We start from the raw sequence: 18,360 nt of genomic DNA, 5'->3' as shown, positions 1-18,360 counted from the left end.
TTTTACGGGCTGATTGAACAAAAAGTTTTGTTTTTGAATTAAGTTGAGGTCTTCTGTATGCATTATGCTTTGTCAAGTATCGATAGCAAGAAAAACCAAGAATTCTCACAAACTCTGTTTCTTTGGCTAAAAATTTTCTCTTTTGTTTCAAATTTGTTTGATTAGATAGTAGTGTTTTGAATGATTTCTAGGAACCTTTTGATTGGGTTTTATTAACTGGAACTTTTCAATTGACATTATTGAGTAAGAACTCAAATTTAATAATTTTACTTCGAGATGTCTCGATTATTTTTCCTACTTTTGAGTCCGATGTATTTAGCATCTGCTGCAGCATACATAGCTCTTTCTCTCTCTTCAGCTCTTCAGCTACATTTGCGATAACAGCACTAGCTGATGGAAGATATAAAATTGATGAACCTCGAGGATTAAAATTTGAACAGTATTGTAGAACGTCGAATGTTTTTGGATCTAAGTTGAATAATAAATGACAAAACTGCTTCTTGATTGCTAGCTCATAAGTTTCCTTCAAAAATTGTTTGTAATTCAGTTGTCGACCAATAAAATTAATTTGATGTGTGTCTCGTGGTGATTTGAACAAAATTATACGTGTTGTATTCAAATCAATTGTTCTAGACTATTTGCTCTGTTGAAACAAGTTGTGTTTAACATATATTTTAACATATATCAGTGTTCCCATTGATTTTTCTACGTTGCCCCGCAGTTGCTAACTTAGAAAACTTTTGTCAAACCCAACTGTTCACAAGAGTAAAGAAAACCAAAAAGTTGATTCTTCGCAATCAAGTTTGAAAAACACTATATTGATTAGAAAAACAATTATAAGAAAAATTATTATAAAAATTTGTGTAGAATATACCACTTCTGATCAAATAATCTTGGTTTTAACTTTCTTGGTGCTCGTCAAAAACCAAGTCAGTTAGCCCTCCGCGCGAATCCAACTGATCTTCCGTTTGACTCATTTTGCAAATTTTTTGGAGAAAATTGACTTGAAAAAATATTTTTTTCAGCAATATATATTTCATACAACACATATTCAGAGTCTTTGTCATCATTTCTTTGAAAGATTGAAAAATTTGCACTAGCTGAGTCTACTTTATCTCTGAAAACAATGGACTCTACATCGTTTTTTTCACCTGCTGCTTGATGTCTTTGGGAAGACTCTCATTGTGCAGAGACATCAGAATTGGTACTGCACGCTGGGGCATAGGTAAAGGGGTTAGCTTCAGTCTTCGCATTTTCTCTTGTATAAACATGGTGGAATTGAAAGTATTCTACGAGAGAGAGATATTTCTTAAAAGCTTCTATTTACCGCGTCACAACACACCATCTGCTGTTTTCTCAGAATTGTTTGTCCACGAGAGTCAATTTATTTTCTCCTTTGCTAGAGTTACAGTCAATTGATTGTCGATAGCTATTCAACTGTACACTTTCAAGTTTGGAGATAATTTCAATTGAAGCAGTGATGGATTTGTCTTCTCTGGACGTCGTTTCATTCATCAACCAGTGATAGAACAACAGGGCTTTCTTCCTCGCGCAATGCCTTCTCCTGTGTCTTTTTGGGCAACTCAGTGCATGTCGGTTGCAAAAAGGAGTTTCTCGACATAACTTCAAATGTTAATCTTTTGGACAAGACAATTTCTACAAACTTATTACGTTTTTCCGAAGTAGTTCCGTGAGAGTACTTGTTTTCTCTTTGCCCTTGGCGTAAAATACCACTAAAGGAAATCGAAGAATAACGCTGTCTATGATTTGTTCAGAATAGCAGTACGGATATTCCCCCATTTCCCACCGAAGACCGTGCAAGAACTTAGAAACCCACTGGTAAGAATTTCGATCACTTGAAGAGAGCGTTCTCTATGAATTGGGAGGTAGGAAGGAAATTATGTCGATAAAGTTCTCGGTAGCAAAAGCAAGTTCTGTAACTATGAAGCTAGATTTATTGCGAAACTTTCAAAATCTAGAACAACCGCACCTGATTTCAGCATTCCAACAGACTCAACAATCGTATTTTGAAAATTTTCGCATAAAGACAAAATAGAAAGCCGGTCAAGTGACCAAGATAATCGTTTGTGAATGGACAAGGTAAAACTTATGAGTAGCCCGGTCCCTTTTCGCTAAATTCATAAGCACAACCGGCCGCATCGTGAAGAATAGCATGCCACCCAAAATTTTGAAGGATTTGAAAAATTTGTTCAGCGACGAATTATCAATCCCAATTATCCCCCCAGGGACGCAGTTTAAGAGCAATGTCATGATCATTGTTGGGATCCAAATGCAAACAAGTTGCTGAAAAGTACACAAATCTTTCTCCATATTCAGGATAATTTTCTTTCAAAAACAAATAGTTTTTGTGAATAATTTTTTTGTCTACCGTCGCAATCGTTGATGCCATTACCTTCCCCATAGTTTCTCAAAATGAATTTTATTTTACTCCCTTGAATACCTCCCCAAGTGTTTTGTCTTCGCGTTTTCATATCCTCACTCTTCCCCTATTTTCTCTCCGTATGATATACATGTGAATATATATATATATATATATATATATATATATATATATATGCTTTTGTCACCATGCAATACTCAATACGCTTTTATCCCATGTAACTAAAATTAGAACACTACTATCCGCATGTATACCCTATTATCCCATGATTAAGGATCATTCCATATTATCCCCATGCAAACTTATACCCTGTTATAATGCATGGGATTTGTACCCTGTCATCCCCATGGCATGATAACCCCCCTTTCCTAGTGCGCTATGTGAATACTAGTGTCAATTGAGTGCATCTGTCCCTTTTTGCTAAACATTTCTTTTTGGCTCTAAACAGTTTTTTTCGGAAAAGTACTCAGCTTCAATCAGAATATACCAAGATCACTGTTTGATTTAGTTTTCAAACTTCAATATTAAATTGACCAACGACAATGTAAAATTTGGCACCAAATGTAGCAAATTTGAAAGTTAAGGGTCAAAGGCTGTATAATGTTTGTATCTTGAATAATTAATATATATTTTTTCAATTCCTATTTTAATTTTGGTTCAAAAACTGATCAATCAAGTTCCGATTACATTAGACTGATTACACCGATTAAAACAAACAACCAATAAACTTATATATATATATATATATATATATATATATATAAATATATATATATATATATATATATATATATATATATATATATATATCTCAGAACAACTTATGAAAATTATTTCATAACAGAACAGCTTACAGAACAACTTCCATCTGTTATGGGAATTTATTATAATGAAAAAGACGGTTATCTTGTTACACTCTTGCTAGTTTCTTGTAAGATAGCGGCTTTCTTCATAAGACGGTTGCGTTGCTAAAATCCTAATGATTACTGTTCTAAGCAAGATAACCGACACAGGCCAAAATCTTGCTAGATCTTGCAAGATAATCTTCACGTGCAAGAATCTTGAAAGATCTTACAAGATAACCGACATAGGCAAAAATCATGCAATAGTTTGCGAAATAACCGACACGGGCAAAAATTTTGCATGATCCTGCAAGATAACCGATACAGGTAAGAATTTTGCAAGATCCTGCAGGATAACCGATACAGGTAAGAATTTTGCAAGATCCTGCGAGATAACCGATACAGGTAAGAATTTTGCAAGATCCCACAGGATAACCGACGGAGTTGAACTAATTGGCACGAAGGGAACAGATCCTAGATTTCTGTATATTTGCACTATGTTTTGGTGAAAAAGGATAAAAAGATCACTTACACAACGCTTCGGTAGCGAACCCAACTGGCCCAGTAGCACCATAAGTAGCGAAAGTCGTGTCGTAGGGATTTATGTAGGACATACATTCACTGATTTCAATTCGCACTTTCAAAAAAGTAGATGCAGCAGTAGCTAGAGGCAGGGCGTCGGAATATTTTGACCCGGCCCAGACAGACGCCCCGATAGCATTTAAGTACGTTTTGGCCGATTCACCATCGTTGGCTAGGCAGTAGACAGTGACCGCGTGGTTTCTGATCCGAATCACGAAATCTCCTATTGTAACTAAAATCAATTAACAAATCAATTAACACTCCAACGAAGGCGAATAAACTACTAAACGCTCTTTAGCTCTAAATTAGAACCAATCTTTGGCCACTGTTTCTCCTAAAATATCTACCGAGAAGTTCGTTATTGATAACTTAAATTTTCTCTGAGATATGCCAAATTTATCACGAGCAGAGATGCGAACAGATGTTAATCAGCAAATAGTCTGTTACTAAGAAACTGACGGAATTCTATGTAACCTTTTCCCAATTAGCTTTTGTTTTAATTTCTACCTACTTAAACAAATTTTCATGATTTACAGAGAAAACATTTTACTGGAAGAGCGTATAAACGTTCGATGAAAATGAAATATCAAAATCAGTTGATTTCAAGTCAATATTTCCCAATTATCAATAAAAAATCTCTGTAAATGATGTGGCCGTTTTCTTCAAAAATCACAGCACTTGCAATTTAAGGACTGCCCCACCCAACCCCTTTTACATTTTTTTAAGTTTTATTCTGTGAAAAAACTAAAGAGTAATGAACGTTTTTACTATAATAATAGTTTGTATAGCTTATAAAGCGACGGAACTATAAATTACAATAAAAAACTAGTTAAAAAGTTATCGTTATAAAAGGGAAAAGAGTAAAAAAATTCTCGAACTGGTTAAGTAATACTAATAGAGAACTGCTATAATAGTTGAATTGGTTATTTTTGCCTGCATTTTATCGTCTTAGTTAATTTGAAATATACAAAATATTTGGTATCAGTTGTTTCAAATTGTTTTTGAATGTTTGCTTCATGACTCGGAATTGATTCCAAAACTGCTATAAGTTGGACAATGATGCATCTTCATGCGAGAACTTAACATAGTAAAGTACGGTTAGTTTGTCGAAACAACTTTTCTACAGCATCCAGAAACATGAGCCCTGTATACTTATTTTTTAAGTTCACTCCGTATTTTGGCCTTTTAATTTGCATCAAAAAACGCCAAGCTAGATTTTTTTGCTATTATGATTTGAGATTTTGTGATCTGTACAAATGTTTGGGCAGCAGGAACGACAGAAACTTGAACTCGATCCGAACGAATTTGAAAGAGTCTTACATAAAAACATCGGCTACCGTTTCATAGTTTCAGTGAAGACTTTGTCAGCTACCGCTAAATTACTCCAACTTAATCTATCTAGAAAGTTTAATGAGTTTTAATGATTGGCATTCTTTTTTTATCAAATACAACAAAAGATAAAAACATAGCAAAAAAATCCCTCATTATGTGATAAGTTCGAACAAGTGGAGCTCCAACTTGAATTGGTAGGTTTCAAGCCAGCAAAATTAACTTAAGAAAACAAATTTTATTCTATTTAATGGCAAAATTTAATTATCGGAAAAACTTGGGAGTTTTATGAAAATGTCTTTTTCACAAGTTCGCTAGAATAAGCAGTCAAACAATAAAAATAATGTTTTCTTAGATTCCTTTTTACCTTAGTTACAAAAGTATGGAATGGGCACCTACATAAAAGAAATGTAGGAACCAAAAATCATTGGCCGAGATAATTGTAAGAAACTGCCTGCAGTCAGTTTTTTTATATCAGTTTTCACTGCCAGACTTGTTCACAGACATTTTCAGGAATTTTGTCTATTTGACAAGAAAAATATTGAAACATAGGCGAACATTATTAGCGAACAACAAACTTCACTAAAAAGTTATATTACTGGATAGCAATGAAGGTGTAGAATTTTAGAAGAATTTTAGATGTCTGCTGAGGTGGTTCAAGGGCTTTGGGTTCAAAACTCCAACAAGTTTCGAACGTAAATCTTAATTATTGTTTTTTTTTAGTAAGCCTTCTCTGCGTCTTTAGCTATCTTAAAGACGTTCTGCCCTAACAATTTTATAATGAAAAACGGGCCTAATCATACACTTATCAAAACTTGACTTGCACCAGTTAACTTCTGGTACTTATTCCTACTAAGAAAATAACATCAAAACACGAAATCTCTCTCTGTCTTACCAACTTAGTAAATACCTATTAATTAGAGTAAAGAAATCTAAGTTTCATTAAAAGTTCAAAATCCGTTCAATTTAGACAAAGTCAGAACTGCCATTGCTTATCAAAATCAATATTTGTTGAACTAACTGCTCATAAAGTCTTCTTTCACTTAGCCATTATCCATTCATTCCAATATAGTTCGAAACCTCCGAGAAAAAACTCAAGGTTAGTACTTTTCTATAACTTCTTAAGTTTTCTTATTTTTTTAAATAGGATATTTTTAAATAGAAATTTCGTTTCTATAGAAAGTACACGACTATTTAGTTACAAAGTGATTTTTATAAAACGGAAAAGAGTAGGAAAGTTCGCGAACTGGTTAAGGAATACTGAGAACTGCTTAATTATTTGAAATAGTTCTTGATGCCAGAGTTGAAACATAGCTTTTATAAGCGGTTAGCTGTTTTTTTCGCTGAAATTATCTGTTTAACAACAGAGTTACAGTTTATCTGTTAACAAAAAGAGCAAAAAAGTAAACATACGAGCCAAGAGAAACAAACGTATCAAAAAAATTTTGTACAATTTAACATCTGATACATTAGTCTTTTCTATTGAATTGGCTAAAATTGAAAAACCTCGGAGTCAAATAAAGAAGAAAAAAGGCTAGAGTTTTTTGTGAGAAAAGAGACAAATGGGTGCGAGGAGTAATTTTTTCAAACAGAAAAGTAAAGCTTTTTCCGGATATCCTATAGAGCTAACAAAAAACATCAAATTTAGTATTAATTACATCTTAGATCCCTAGTCCGATCGTATAACAGTACTTATTGATTATATTCCAATAGTAATTTGACAATTCAGTATTGTCTCATAGTAAAACAACGGTACTTTTTCCAGAGTGTGAAAAACAGCATTAGAGATCTAATTTCTATCTGATAAGACTGAGCATTGGGTTGTCGATATTTCATAATGTTCATCTACCAATAATGGCAAAAACGAAATCTTCGACAAAATTTAAAATTCGGGCGATGCACGTCGAGCATGATAATAAAACCATTTACGTTGCATCATTATGATAAAATACCCGCCACAACTAGTAACTATATTAGTGGCGTGCCTGAATCGTTTTGGAACCGGCCAATTTAGAAGATAATTTTAACTTTAAGCCTACTTTTTTAGATCCAGTTTCTTAATAGAAAAGAGTTAGCTAGAAAAGATTATCGTCATTAAAATCAATGGAGTGAGTTGAACTGAAAAGTTGAGAAATAAATAATTTCTGGTATTGGAGGTGCAGAATTTTCTGAACAGTATCTAATTTAATCCGAGGCAGAACCACATCTATTTCCTCTGTTGAAGATAGTTTTACGCCAATGACGGATTTTCAAAAGGAACGTAAGCAGACGAGACCACCGATTCGATTTCAGATTTAAAGCAAACGATTAAGCGCTTTTATAGTCTGTCCCATAAAGTTGAAATAAGCGAACGTTCGAAAAACGCCAAAAACGTGCAGTTGAGCATCAATGTGCTCATTTGAATGTCTACGTTTTCTCCATGCAGTTTTTATTCATCAATTTTTTCGACAAGTTTTAAATTTGAGCTTTGACCTTTGAGCTCGAATCCGTGGCTTTTGAAACGTTCGCTTATTTCAACTTTATGGGACACGCTATATGTTTCGGTGCTGAGTTAACCGAAGTGTCTGTTTCTGTCAAAGCTACTGTCCTTCACTGCCGTTCCTTTAACGCTGCTAAACATCAATTGTCCATATCAAGCCTCCGACAGATCGTTTGGCCAGAAACTGATCACTGATAATAAGCGAATAGAAAAATACAAAAACATTTCTAAATTTTCAGTTCACAAGGCAGTGCTAAGGCAGATCCTAGCAAAAATCCAAGTTGGGTCTTTTATGTTTGTGCCCCCCCCCCCAGGCTGAGAGGGTGCATATTATTTGCACCCCCCAGAAGCACTTGCCGTATTTTTACATAATGATTCACTATGTAATAGCACGTGCTCTTTAACTGGGGGGGGGCAAAAGAAAGCATAATTAGGTGCTCCATTACACGCCTTCAAAACATAGCTTGTTACACTCCCCCAATAAGTGGAGGGGAGACAAAAAGGGCTGTACCGCTAACAATTTTGCGAACTAACGAATACCTAACATCTTTTCGACAATACCCCCCCCCCCTTTCACAAGGATCCAATTCTTGGCTAAAGTTTGAGCCAGGAAGTTTGACTAATCAGAAACGAGTACAAATTTCCGTACTTGTACATAGCATGTTTGATGCATTAGAATAAAATGTGCAATGCTGTAGCATGTCAATCGAAAAAAAAATTAAAGTGAAAGGAAATTCGGATCTTTTCTGTTTGCCAACCTCCCCCCTCTCCCTCCCCCCAGTACGTTCGAAGCGATCCATTGATTGTTTTCTCGCTTTTTGTTGCGGTCTGACATTTAAATCTCATTATCTCAAAAACTGCATGTCCCATTTAGTTCTTTCTTTTTTCATATGCTATATCGTAGACTAGTGCTAGTCACTGCCAAGTTTGCTGAAATTTGAATCATTAGTGTGGGAGCTATTTACATTTGAAAATTTTCCCCATGTTTTAAGATTGCATATAGAATTTAAAAGGTAGCCCTACTTCAGCCTTTAGAGATAGAAACCACACTCACATTTTCCGCTCACATTGTGTATCTTCCAATGTCTATCGACTCACAAAATTTGGTGTTGATATCTTTTTTAGTTTTTGAGTTATTGTCAAAAAACCGTATATTTTAGCCCCAATTTAGATATAGCCAAAAATGTGAAAATCTGTTATTTAGTTCATATTACCTTAATTGTACTTGTTTTTTGATTGTGTACTCAAATCTCAGCTAGCATAGAGCTATTTGATCAGTTTCAATCATATTTGGTCATTTTACGTACATTTTCTTCGCATATTTGCCAGTACTAAATTTATTCAAGTATTTATGTTTCCTGTGCGAAAAATTGTATTTGATTAAGAAAACGGAAATGCAGTTAACTTAAAAGATGTGTTGATTCGGTTGATTCTCACCATAAAAGCTCTGAAGTTTATGTAAATATGATTTGGTTTTGCTTTCATTGATATTTAGTGAACATATACCTATTTAAATATTACGGACGCGTTGTTTAACTATATATTTTATGCCTTTATAAGTTGTATTGGACAATTAGACAAGAAATTAACCGTCTCATAATGCAGTCCTTTCTATTCTGTCTAATTTGAGAGAGAAATTTATAACGCGAATAGGGCAGCATTAAAACTTGGTTGAATATTATATTGATAACCTAAGATAGGCCCAAATATTTGGTCAGCCGACCCGGACAACCTCGAAAATGTTTAGAAGAAAGCAACAAAGTCCCTCTGGAGCCCGCAGTGGTGGTATATCCCATCCCTCAACTGATTTCCAAACGGTGGAAGATGTGGAATATCATTACCAAATTGGGGAAGGAATACAGAAAAACCTTAATGATCTTCAAATGAGAAGAGCAGAACTCAGAAGACAATTTGGCTCTAAACTAAATAGAGCAGCGAGCATCAAAACCAAAATTGATAAATATCTTGCCCTCAACGAGAAAATATTTGAAGAGATGAGACTTTGCAGCACACGGGTCTCATCAAAGCACAAGCAGATCTGCAAGAGAAACAAAGAAACTTATCTTTGAAAAGAAAAGAACTTCTGGCATTGTGGGACCAGAAGAGCAAGTCATTGGAGACGGCAAAGTCATGGAGCAAAGTCACGGCAAAGTCTTTCAGAGAACCAACACCTTCAATCGTGTCATTGGTAAATGGGGCCGAGGAAGAAACAGGACAAAATATTGAGCCACCTCAGAACACAAGCGCAACTGAGACACAAACTGATCAGCCAAAATCGAAAGATGTCTTGCCCGATGTTTCCACGGAAGAAGAATTGAAACAAAAGGAAGAAGCGCGAGCTGAAAGAAAACGCCAAGTGCAACTGAGGCTTGAATATCAGATGCAGAAGTTGAAAATTGAACAGGAAAGACGAGCTCGAGAGACTGATGAGCAATTGAGACAACTCTAGGAGCAGAAGACACTCGAAATGTTGAAACTGGAAATTAACACCGACTAAGAAGACGAACTTCATCCTGAAAATTTGAAAAACCCAGTTGTACCAAACAGTGGAGACTTCTTGGGCAATATCAGCTGCAGTGACGATAAGGACTGTTTGGTCGAAAACAGAAAACTTAATCAGGCGCAGGGTGACAATCAACAAAATGCAAAGGATGTTGCAGCCTCATCTCAGCGGAAATACAGTAACAGCTGGCTGGGGTAACTGATGTCACAGGGAAACTCTCGGAAAGATGGCGTGTTTGGCAGTGCTCCAGTCAGACACCTTCCGGGAACGGTGAGCTTAAACCAAGGGCAGCATAGTAAGTTTGAGATTTCTGATACTTCGCAATCAAGTCCTGAACACGGCCTTAATCATTATGATAAGAACCCAGTAAGTTCTTCAGTTAATCGCACTTTGCCAAAACTTAAGTTAAGAGAATATAATGGCGATCCTCTCGATTGGCCAGAATGGAGCGGCATGTTTCTGTCAACAGTCGATCGTAAAACCGTATCAAACGACGAAAAAATGACGCATTTAAAAGCGCTGTTATCTCGGCCAGCAAAAAGAGCGCTGGCTGGTATGGGTTATTCGGGCGTTATGTACGACACGGCTTGGAAAACACTTGAGCGCAAATTCGGTCAGCCGCACCTGATAATAGGATCGCAATTAACTAAAACTCAAAACCATCCTCAATTACGGCCGTATGATAGTGCGAATTTCGTTATTTTTGTTGACGCAGTCGGAAACTTTGTAAACGTTCTGCAATAATTCGGTTACAGCAACGATTTGTTTTCATCAAGTTATCTAGACATGATAGTTAATAGACTACCGGCAGACATAAAACGCAGATGGTTTGCACATTTTGAAACCGCGTCGCATAGGTCGAAGCTGCCAAATGTGATTGAATTGAACGAATGACTACAAGAAGAATCTTTAGTTCAAGAGCGAATAAAAACTGCAGCAACAAAGCAATTTCCAGAGAGTTCTTATAGAGGAAAACAAAATAGCGTCAGGTCAGATCAGGTAGAGATCAACCGAAAAACTCCACTTTTACTAACGATAGAGAGATAAGATTCCAGAATTGCCATCTCGATGACGGAGATCATCCACTTTGGAAATGTGATAAATTCAAAAAATTCTCTTTCACAGAACGGTCAGAAGCAGTGAAACAAGCTAACCTCTGTTTCAAATGCTTGACGGGAAAGCATCGCGCCAGAGATTGCAAATCGAAGCTCAAATGCGGAATTGACGGCTGTGAGAGAAAGCACAATCGTATGTTACAGAACAAACCAACTGTGACACTCGAGCTAATCCAGTCACCAGATCAAACAAGCGAAACCATCCTAGCAAATGAGACAGCTTGGTCAGTCAAAGGTCTCCTCTAAGTTGCACCATTGCGAATCTACGCTGAAGACGGAAATTTTGTCGAAACTAAAGCTGTTTGCGACTCCGCCTCCTCTCAAACTTGGATAGACGAAGAGTTGATACAATCACTAGGCCTTGAAGGAAGAAATACTTCGATGTCAGTGACTGGGATTCACGGAATGAACTCAATCGACAGTTTGAAAGTACCGGTCAAGATTGGGCCGGCCGATGAAATCAGCGACACGGTAAAAACATAGCCAGTAGTTATAAAGATCTTGTAGTTGGATCCTCGGTTCATAATGTAATCAAGCTAAGTAAACGTTATCCTCATTTATCGTGCATAAGACTGAAGAAAATTGACTTGAAAGACGTAAAAGTGATTCTTGGTCAAGATGCTTACTCCCTACTAAGACCTTTAGAGTACAAATATTGTGGAAATAATTCTCCATGGGCAGTAAAAGTTCCATTAGGCTGGACGCTAAGTGGTGCACTGCCAAATAGCGAAAGGACAGAGAGCAGTTTCCTAAGCAGCGATAGCCAAGAGAATGAAGAGCTAACAGAAATTGTGAGAAAGTGGTGGGAAGTCGAATCCTACGATACAACATTTCAAGTAAACAGCAGAAGATAAAAAGTCTCCTGAAATACTAGAGAAGACAACGTTAAAACTGCCAGAACTTTTCCAAGTTCAAATGCTTTTTAATGGAAAAGAACAAAAACTTGATTGCAAAATTTCTTCAGCCCTCGGACAACTACGTTCGCACGAACGAAGATTAGCCAAAAACGAGTCTTTAAAATTGCGGTACATCGATTCAATAAAAAAGGATCTAGCAAAAGGCTATATATCTCATTGCTGGAAAAGGGTGAACTTGAACGTCAGGATGTTTGGTATCTGCCTCATTATTCAGTTGTAAATCCCAGAAAACCACAGAAAGTAAGAAGAGTTTGCAATGCTGCGAAAAGGTTTCGAGGAAACTGCCTGAACTGCCAGAACTTTTCCAAGTTCAAATGCTCTTTAATGGAAAAGAACAAAAACTTGATTGCAAAATTTCTTCAGCCCTCGGACAACTACGTTCGCACGAACGAAGATTAGCCAAAAACGAGTCTTTAAAATTGCGGTACATCGATTCAATAAAAAAGGATCTAGCAAAGGGCTATATATCTCATTGCTGGAAAAGGGTGAACTTGAACGTCAGGATGTTTGGTATCTGCCTCATTATTCAGTTGTAAATCCCAGAAAACCAGAGAAAGTAAGAAGAGTTTGCAATGCTGCGAAAAGGTTTCGAGGAAACTGCCTGAACGACGTTTTAATGAAAGGTCCCGACCTTTTGCAAAATCTAATTGGAATCTTGTTCAGATTTGAAGAAAACTGTGTTGCACTAACTGCAGATATTGAAGAAATGTTTTTGCAAATTCAAGTGCCTGAACAACAAAGACGCTGCCTCAGGTTTCTGTGGACAGATGAAGACGGTAAACTGATGCCGTAACAGTACAACCGGCACATTTTTGGAGCAAAATTGTCTCCAACATGTGCAAACTATGCCCTGCAGCAGTGTGCAAAACTGTTAGGATTGGAACATCCTATTGCATCGCACATTGTAATGGATAACTTTTATGTGGACGATATGCTTCTCTCAGTTCACATCATTGAACAAGCATCTGAAGTAATCCATAACCTGAAGTCATTGTTAGCAAAAGGAGGCTTCAACCTCACAAAATGGTTTTCTAATTTCAAAGAAATATTCGAAAACAGCGAAATTACACCAATAGAAAGCGAAGATAACCCTAAGGTCTTGGGACTTGAATGGATAGCAGCCGATGATCTGTTAACTGTTCGAAAGGACCAAGATTTCCTGCAGAAAACGAAATGGACGCAAAGACAAGTTTTGTCAACGGTGTCGCAAGTGTTTGATCCCCTGGGTTCACGGCACCATTTGTCATTCAAGGAAGAATTTTAATGAAACGAATCTGGCAGACACAAGGTCAAAAGTGGGACTCGCCGATAGCCGAAGACATAAACACCGAGTCTAACAAGTGGGTGCAAGAATGGAATAATTCAAAACAATTATCCCTTCCAAGATGGTTCAATCAGGAATCTTGTGACAGAGTTGAGCTACACATTTTTGGAGACGCGTCGGAAGATGCTTTTTGTGCAGTAAGTTACGTTGTAATTACTAAACCAAACGGCGATAGACTAATAAGGTTCATTGTTGGAAAAACAAGGGAGGCTCCAATGCAGCACTATACTATACCAAAATTAGAGTTAATGGCAGCAGTTACGGCAAACAGAATTAAAGATCTAATTTTGAAACAACATAGAATTTCGTTTGCGTCTACCAATTTTTGGAGCGATTCAACTACTGTTTTAAAATGGTTGCGTAATAGTGACAAAAAGAGCCTATTTTTGTTGCTAACCGGGTAGCAGAATTCCTAGACAGTTCAACAGTTGATCAGTGGAGGCATATAGCTGGAGCTGACAACCCAGCTGATCTGGGAACGAGAGGTCTCTCCATTAATGAACCGATGCAAAGTGACTGGATAAACGGACCGGATTGGTTAAAGAGCGAAATTAACGAAACAGAAAAATGGGAGCAAGAAGAAGCAGTTCCTGGTCGAGAAGAAGTTTTTGCCAGAAATTCGAACGAAAATTCAGCTCCAATTGAGCGGAAACGATTCAGTAACTTCAGAACACTGAGAAATGTATTTGCGAGAATATTGAATCTGAGAAATAGGAACAAGAAATTAATCCCTGAATTGCTTGATCAAGCAGAGAAACAAATATGGGAGTTAGTCCAGAGAGAAAGTTACACAAAAGAAATAGCGTCGTTGAAGAAAGGAGACTCTGTCAAAAGCAACAGTAAAATTGAATCCCTGAATCCGTTTCTGAGCGAAAATCTAATAAGAGCAAAAGGTAGACTTTGACATGCAAACCTCAGTTTCGGAGAAAAGCATCATATCTTACCACATTCTCATACAGCAGTTAAATTATATCTCGAATTTCAGCATAAGCACAACCATCACCAAGGTGTTGAACATATTAGAGCTGAAATTCAAAGAAAGCTTTGGATAACTGGTCTAAGAAAGGCACTGAGATCCGTTAAACATCAATGTCTACACTGTTAACTGAAGAGAAGCAAAACTTCAATGCCAATGATGTCAGATTTACCAGTAGTCAGAAGAGAAGATAATGTAACGCCGTTTACAAACGCCGGAAAAGACTACTTTAGACCGTTTTTAATTAAACTCTTCAGAAGAACTGTGAAAAGATGCATTTGTCTATTCACGTGTCTTAGCGTCAGAGCAGTGCATATAGAGATCGTTCAATTACTAGACACACAGCCTTGCTTAGACGCAGTTCATCGGTTCATAGCGAGAAGAGGCAAACCGAAAACAGTAATTTCTGACAACGGAACTAATTTTGTAGGCGCAGCGAACGAATTGAAAGCGGCCTTCAAAGAACTGAACCATTCTGAAATGCAGCGCAATTTAGCACAAAACGGCATAGAATGGACTTTTAACCCCCCTGCAGCTCCACATTTCGTTGGCGCTTGGGAGTCATTAGTGAAATCGAGCAAAAGAGCGATTTTCAATATTTTGGGCAAAGAATCTTTGAAAGAAGAAAATCTCTCGACAGTAATTTGCATAGCAGAAAAACTACTCAATAATCAACCTCTAACAGCAGTTGGTAGCGATGTGTAAGATTTGGATACGATAACACCGAATCATTTCCTTGTTGGGGGAGCAAACGTGTCATGGCCCATTTCTCTATTTAGCGATAGCAATGCTTCATATCGAAAAATGTTCGCGAGCAATTGAAAGCCCTTTGGAAGCGGTGGATGAGCGAGTATCTACCATCACTACAACGCAGAGCAAAGTGGAGAACTGAATCAGGCGCGGACATCAAAGTGGGAGATTTAGTCTGGTTGGTTGATGAGAAAGAAAGCTACTTCAACTACCCTTTAGCCAGAATCCAGAAGCTTCATGAAGGAGACGATAAAATAGCTAGAATGGCAACAATCAAAACTGCTAAAGGAACTTATTTACGGCCATTAGTTAAACTTATTTCGTTAGATTTTGACCGCATTTGAAAGTATTTTGCTAGAATCAAAATACGGCCGGCTATGTTGCGGTCTCATTTAAATCTCATTATCTCAAAAAATGCAGGTCCTATTTAATTCTTTCTTTTTTCATGTGCTATATTGTAGACTAGTGCTAGTCACTGCCAGGTTTGCTGAAATTTGAATCATTAGTGTGGGAGCTATTTACATTTGAAAATTTTCCCCATGTTTTAAGATTGCATATAGAATTTAAAAGGTAGCCCTGCTTCAGCCTTTAGAGATATAAACCTCATTTTCACTCACATTGTGTATCTTCCAATGTCTATCGACTCACAAATTTTGGTGTTGATATCTTTTTTATTTTTTGAGTTATTGTCAAAAAACCGTATATTTTAGCCCCAATTTAGATATAGCTAAAAATGTGAAAATCTGTTATTTAGTTCATATTACCTTAATTGTACTTGTTTATTGATTGTGTACTCAAAACTCAGCTAGCATAATGCTATTTGATCCGTTTCAATCATATTTGGTCATTTTACGTACACTTTTTTCATATATTTGCCAGTAGTAAATTTATTCAAGTATTTATGTTTCCTGTGCGAAAAATTGTATTTGATTAAGAAAACGGAAATGCTGTTAACTTAAAAGATGATTCTACTGATTCTTACCATAAAAGCTCTGAAGTTTGTGTAAATATGATTTGGTTTTGCTTTCATTGATATTTTGTGAACATATATCAATTTAAATATTACGCGTTGTTTGACTATATATTTTATGCCTTTATAACTTGTATTGGACAATTAGACAAGAAATTAACCGTCTCATAATACAGTCCTTTCTATTCTTTCTAATTTTAGAGAGAAATTTATAACGCGAACAGGAAAGCCTTAAAACTTAGTTGAATATTATGTTGATAACCTAAGATAGGCCCAAACACTTTTTATGAATTTTGATTTTCAACCTAAGAGGCAGCAGAATCCATTACATTTTTACTAAGTCATGATTTCAGGGTCAAATTGGCGCATCTAGGAAGCGCGCGATAATATTTTGCGATATTGATAAACAGGTGGGTAGCTTTCAAATCGGAACTGACTCACGTTTTTATTTCTACCGCTTTTGAGTAATTTATACCATATAAGGAAAATTAGGGACCTTTTCCGTTTGTGCCCCCCCAGTATTTTATGCAGCCCCGTTACAGAGCACGTGCCATTATATGTAAAATCATTATGTAAAATTATGGCACGTGCTTTTGGGGCGGGGGAAACAGAATAGATCCAGTATACTAACCGGATGGAAACATTTCTTTGAGCTCCTGGCAGTCATAAGTGGCCTCATTAACGTCTCTCTTCTTGTAGAACCAACGCACGTAAGGTTCTTTTCTCACTGATGCTGTACAAGACACACTAAGAGTTGAATCGTCATTGTAGCCTATTTGCCGCCATTCCCACTGTTTGCATTTGAGAGATTTTTGCTAAAAAACCGGGATTGCTGTCATTCAGGTGAAATAAAATTGGAAACCATCTTGTCACGCAGTCTTGATTTCCGTAACTGAGCATGAGATTTTTCTACAAGAACATTTTAACCATATTAAACCCCTCATCTTACTCAATTTAACAAAAACTAACTGGGACAAATTAACCCCCTTGATCTAACTAAAATTAACCCAAATAGACAAATAAACAAAGTGCAGTTATTTCTTGCCAGTTTGGAACAACTTCGTTTGAACAGACTTAGTAACAAATTAAGATATTTATATAAAATATCAGTATTTTCTTATTTGTCACATTTTGAAAGAGAATTAAACCGAAACAGTTTGGAATCCTGCCGCATTTTGAAACGAGAAGTTTTTAATTTATGTACCGCCTTTTCAGTTATGTTAAATGTCTTTAATATATCTTTATAATATATTACAATAATATATTAATGTCTTATAAAGTTTGTTTTGGGGGCGATTTCATTAGTTTTGATTGGCAAATAGTTATTGTTATCCAATGTGTCAAAAGAAATCAAACGGAAAAAGCGTGTTGATATGCATCAAATTTTATTAAACAAAGCAAAAATGTGTCAATTTTTTCTGAATATTGCTGTTTAAACTGCGAACAAAAATTTTTGAAAATTCTCATCTACAGCAATATCTGCTAGTAAAATGAATTGCAGCAGATAAGAAACTGTCAGCCTGGTCAAGTGTGGATCATTTTGCTACTTGCATAGCTAAGTCACATCGTACACAAACAATTGAAGGCGTCCGTTTCAAATTATACAAACTTGCTAAAGAGAGCACAATAAGTTTTGCTTTTTCACCAGTTTGAAGCTGTTGATTTTTTTGTTTATCTGATATGTCCTGTTTTGAATCAGTTTCGGTCACCACTTTTCTTGTAATTATGGATGAAGCCCGAGCTGTGTAACCACTAGCATGAAGTGAATTGACATAATGCGATGGTATGCAGCACTTTAAACGGAGCATTTAAAGTAACAATGAGGCTCGTTAATGTGCGTTCGCACATGATGTTCCGACCCGAGCTTATCAACATTCTGTATACTTAATTGTCAACCAAATGACGATAACAAAAATAGATATTTGAGTTTAAAGCAATCGTTACACAATCTAACCACTAATTGAATTACATAATGCCATGCCTCATTACAGCGTCAACGAGGTCTACCTAAAAAACAAAAATACAGGAGAAAACAGCAAATTCAAGAAAAAAATTGAGCGAGAAAAGTGTCGAAGGCATTAAAAAGTGAACTTTAAAAAAAACTTTTCTAGCTTCAATTAATTCATTTAACAGCAATGGGGTTCTTCTTTTTTAACAATGTAACTTCAAAAA

The 18,360-nt window shown here is 36.4% G+C and overlaps 1 protein-coding gene across 1 annotated transcript in view; it reads right to left on the bottom strand.

The window, feature by feature from the left end:
• LOC142342082 (uncharacterized) overlaps nt 1-18,360 on the bottom strand; it is a 64,304-nt gene that overhangs the window by 19,693 nt on the left and 26,251 nt on the right. Inside the window, exons 2-3 of the mRNA XM_075393271.1 lie at nt 16,820-17,003; nt 3,776-4,057 (exon numbers count right to left, since the gene is read on the bottom strand). Coding sequence (XP_075249386.1) covers nt 3,776-4,057; nt 16,820-17,003 — 466 coding nt within the window. The remainder of the gene's footprint in view (nt 1-3,775; nt 4,058-16,819; nt 17,004-18,360) is intronic.

The sequence above is a fragment of the Convolutriloba macropyga genome, chromosome 7, assembly GCF_964194025.1.
Source record: "Convolutriloba macropyga chromosome 7, txConMacr16.3, whole genome shotgun sequence".
In the NCBI taxonomy this organism is placed as follows: Eukaryota; Metazoa; Xenacoelomorpha; order Acoela; family Convolutidae; genus Convolutriloba; species Convolutriloba macropyga.
Note: the sequence above shows the minus strand (reverse complement) of the source record. Positions and strands in the feature narration are given on the sequence as shown.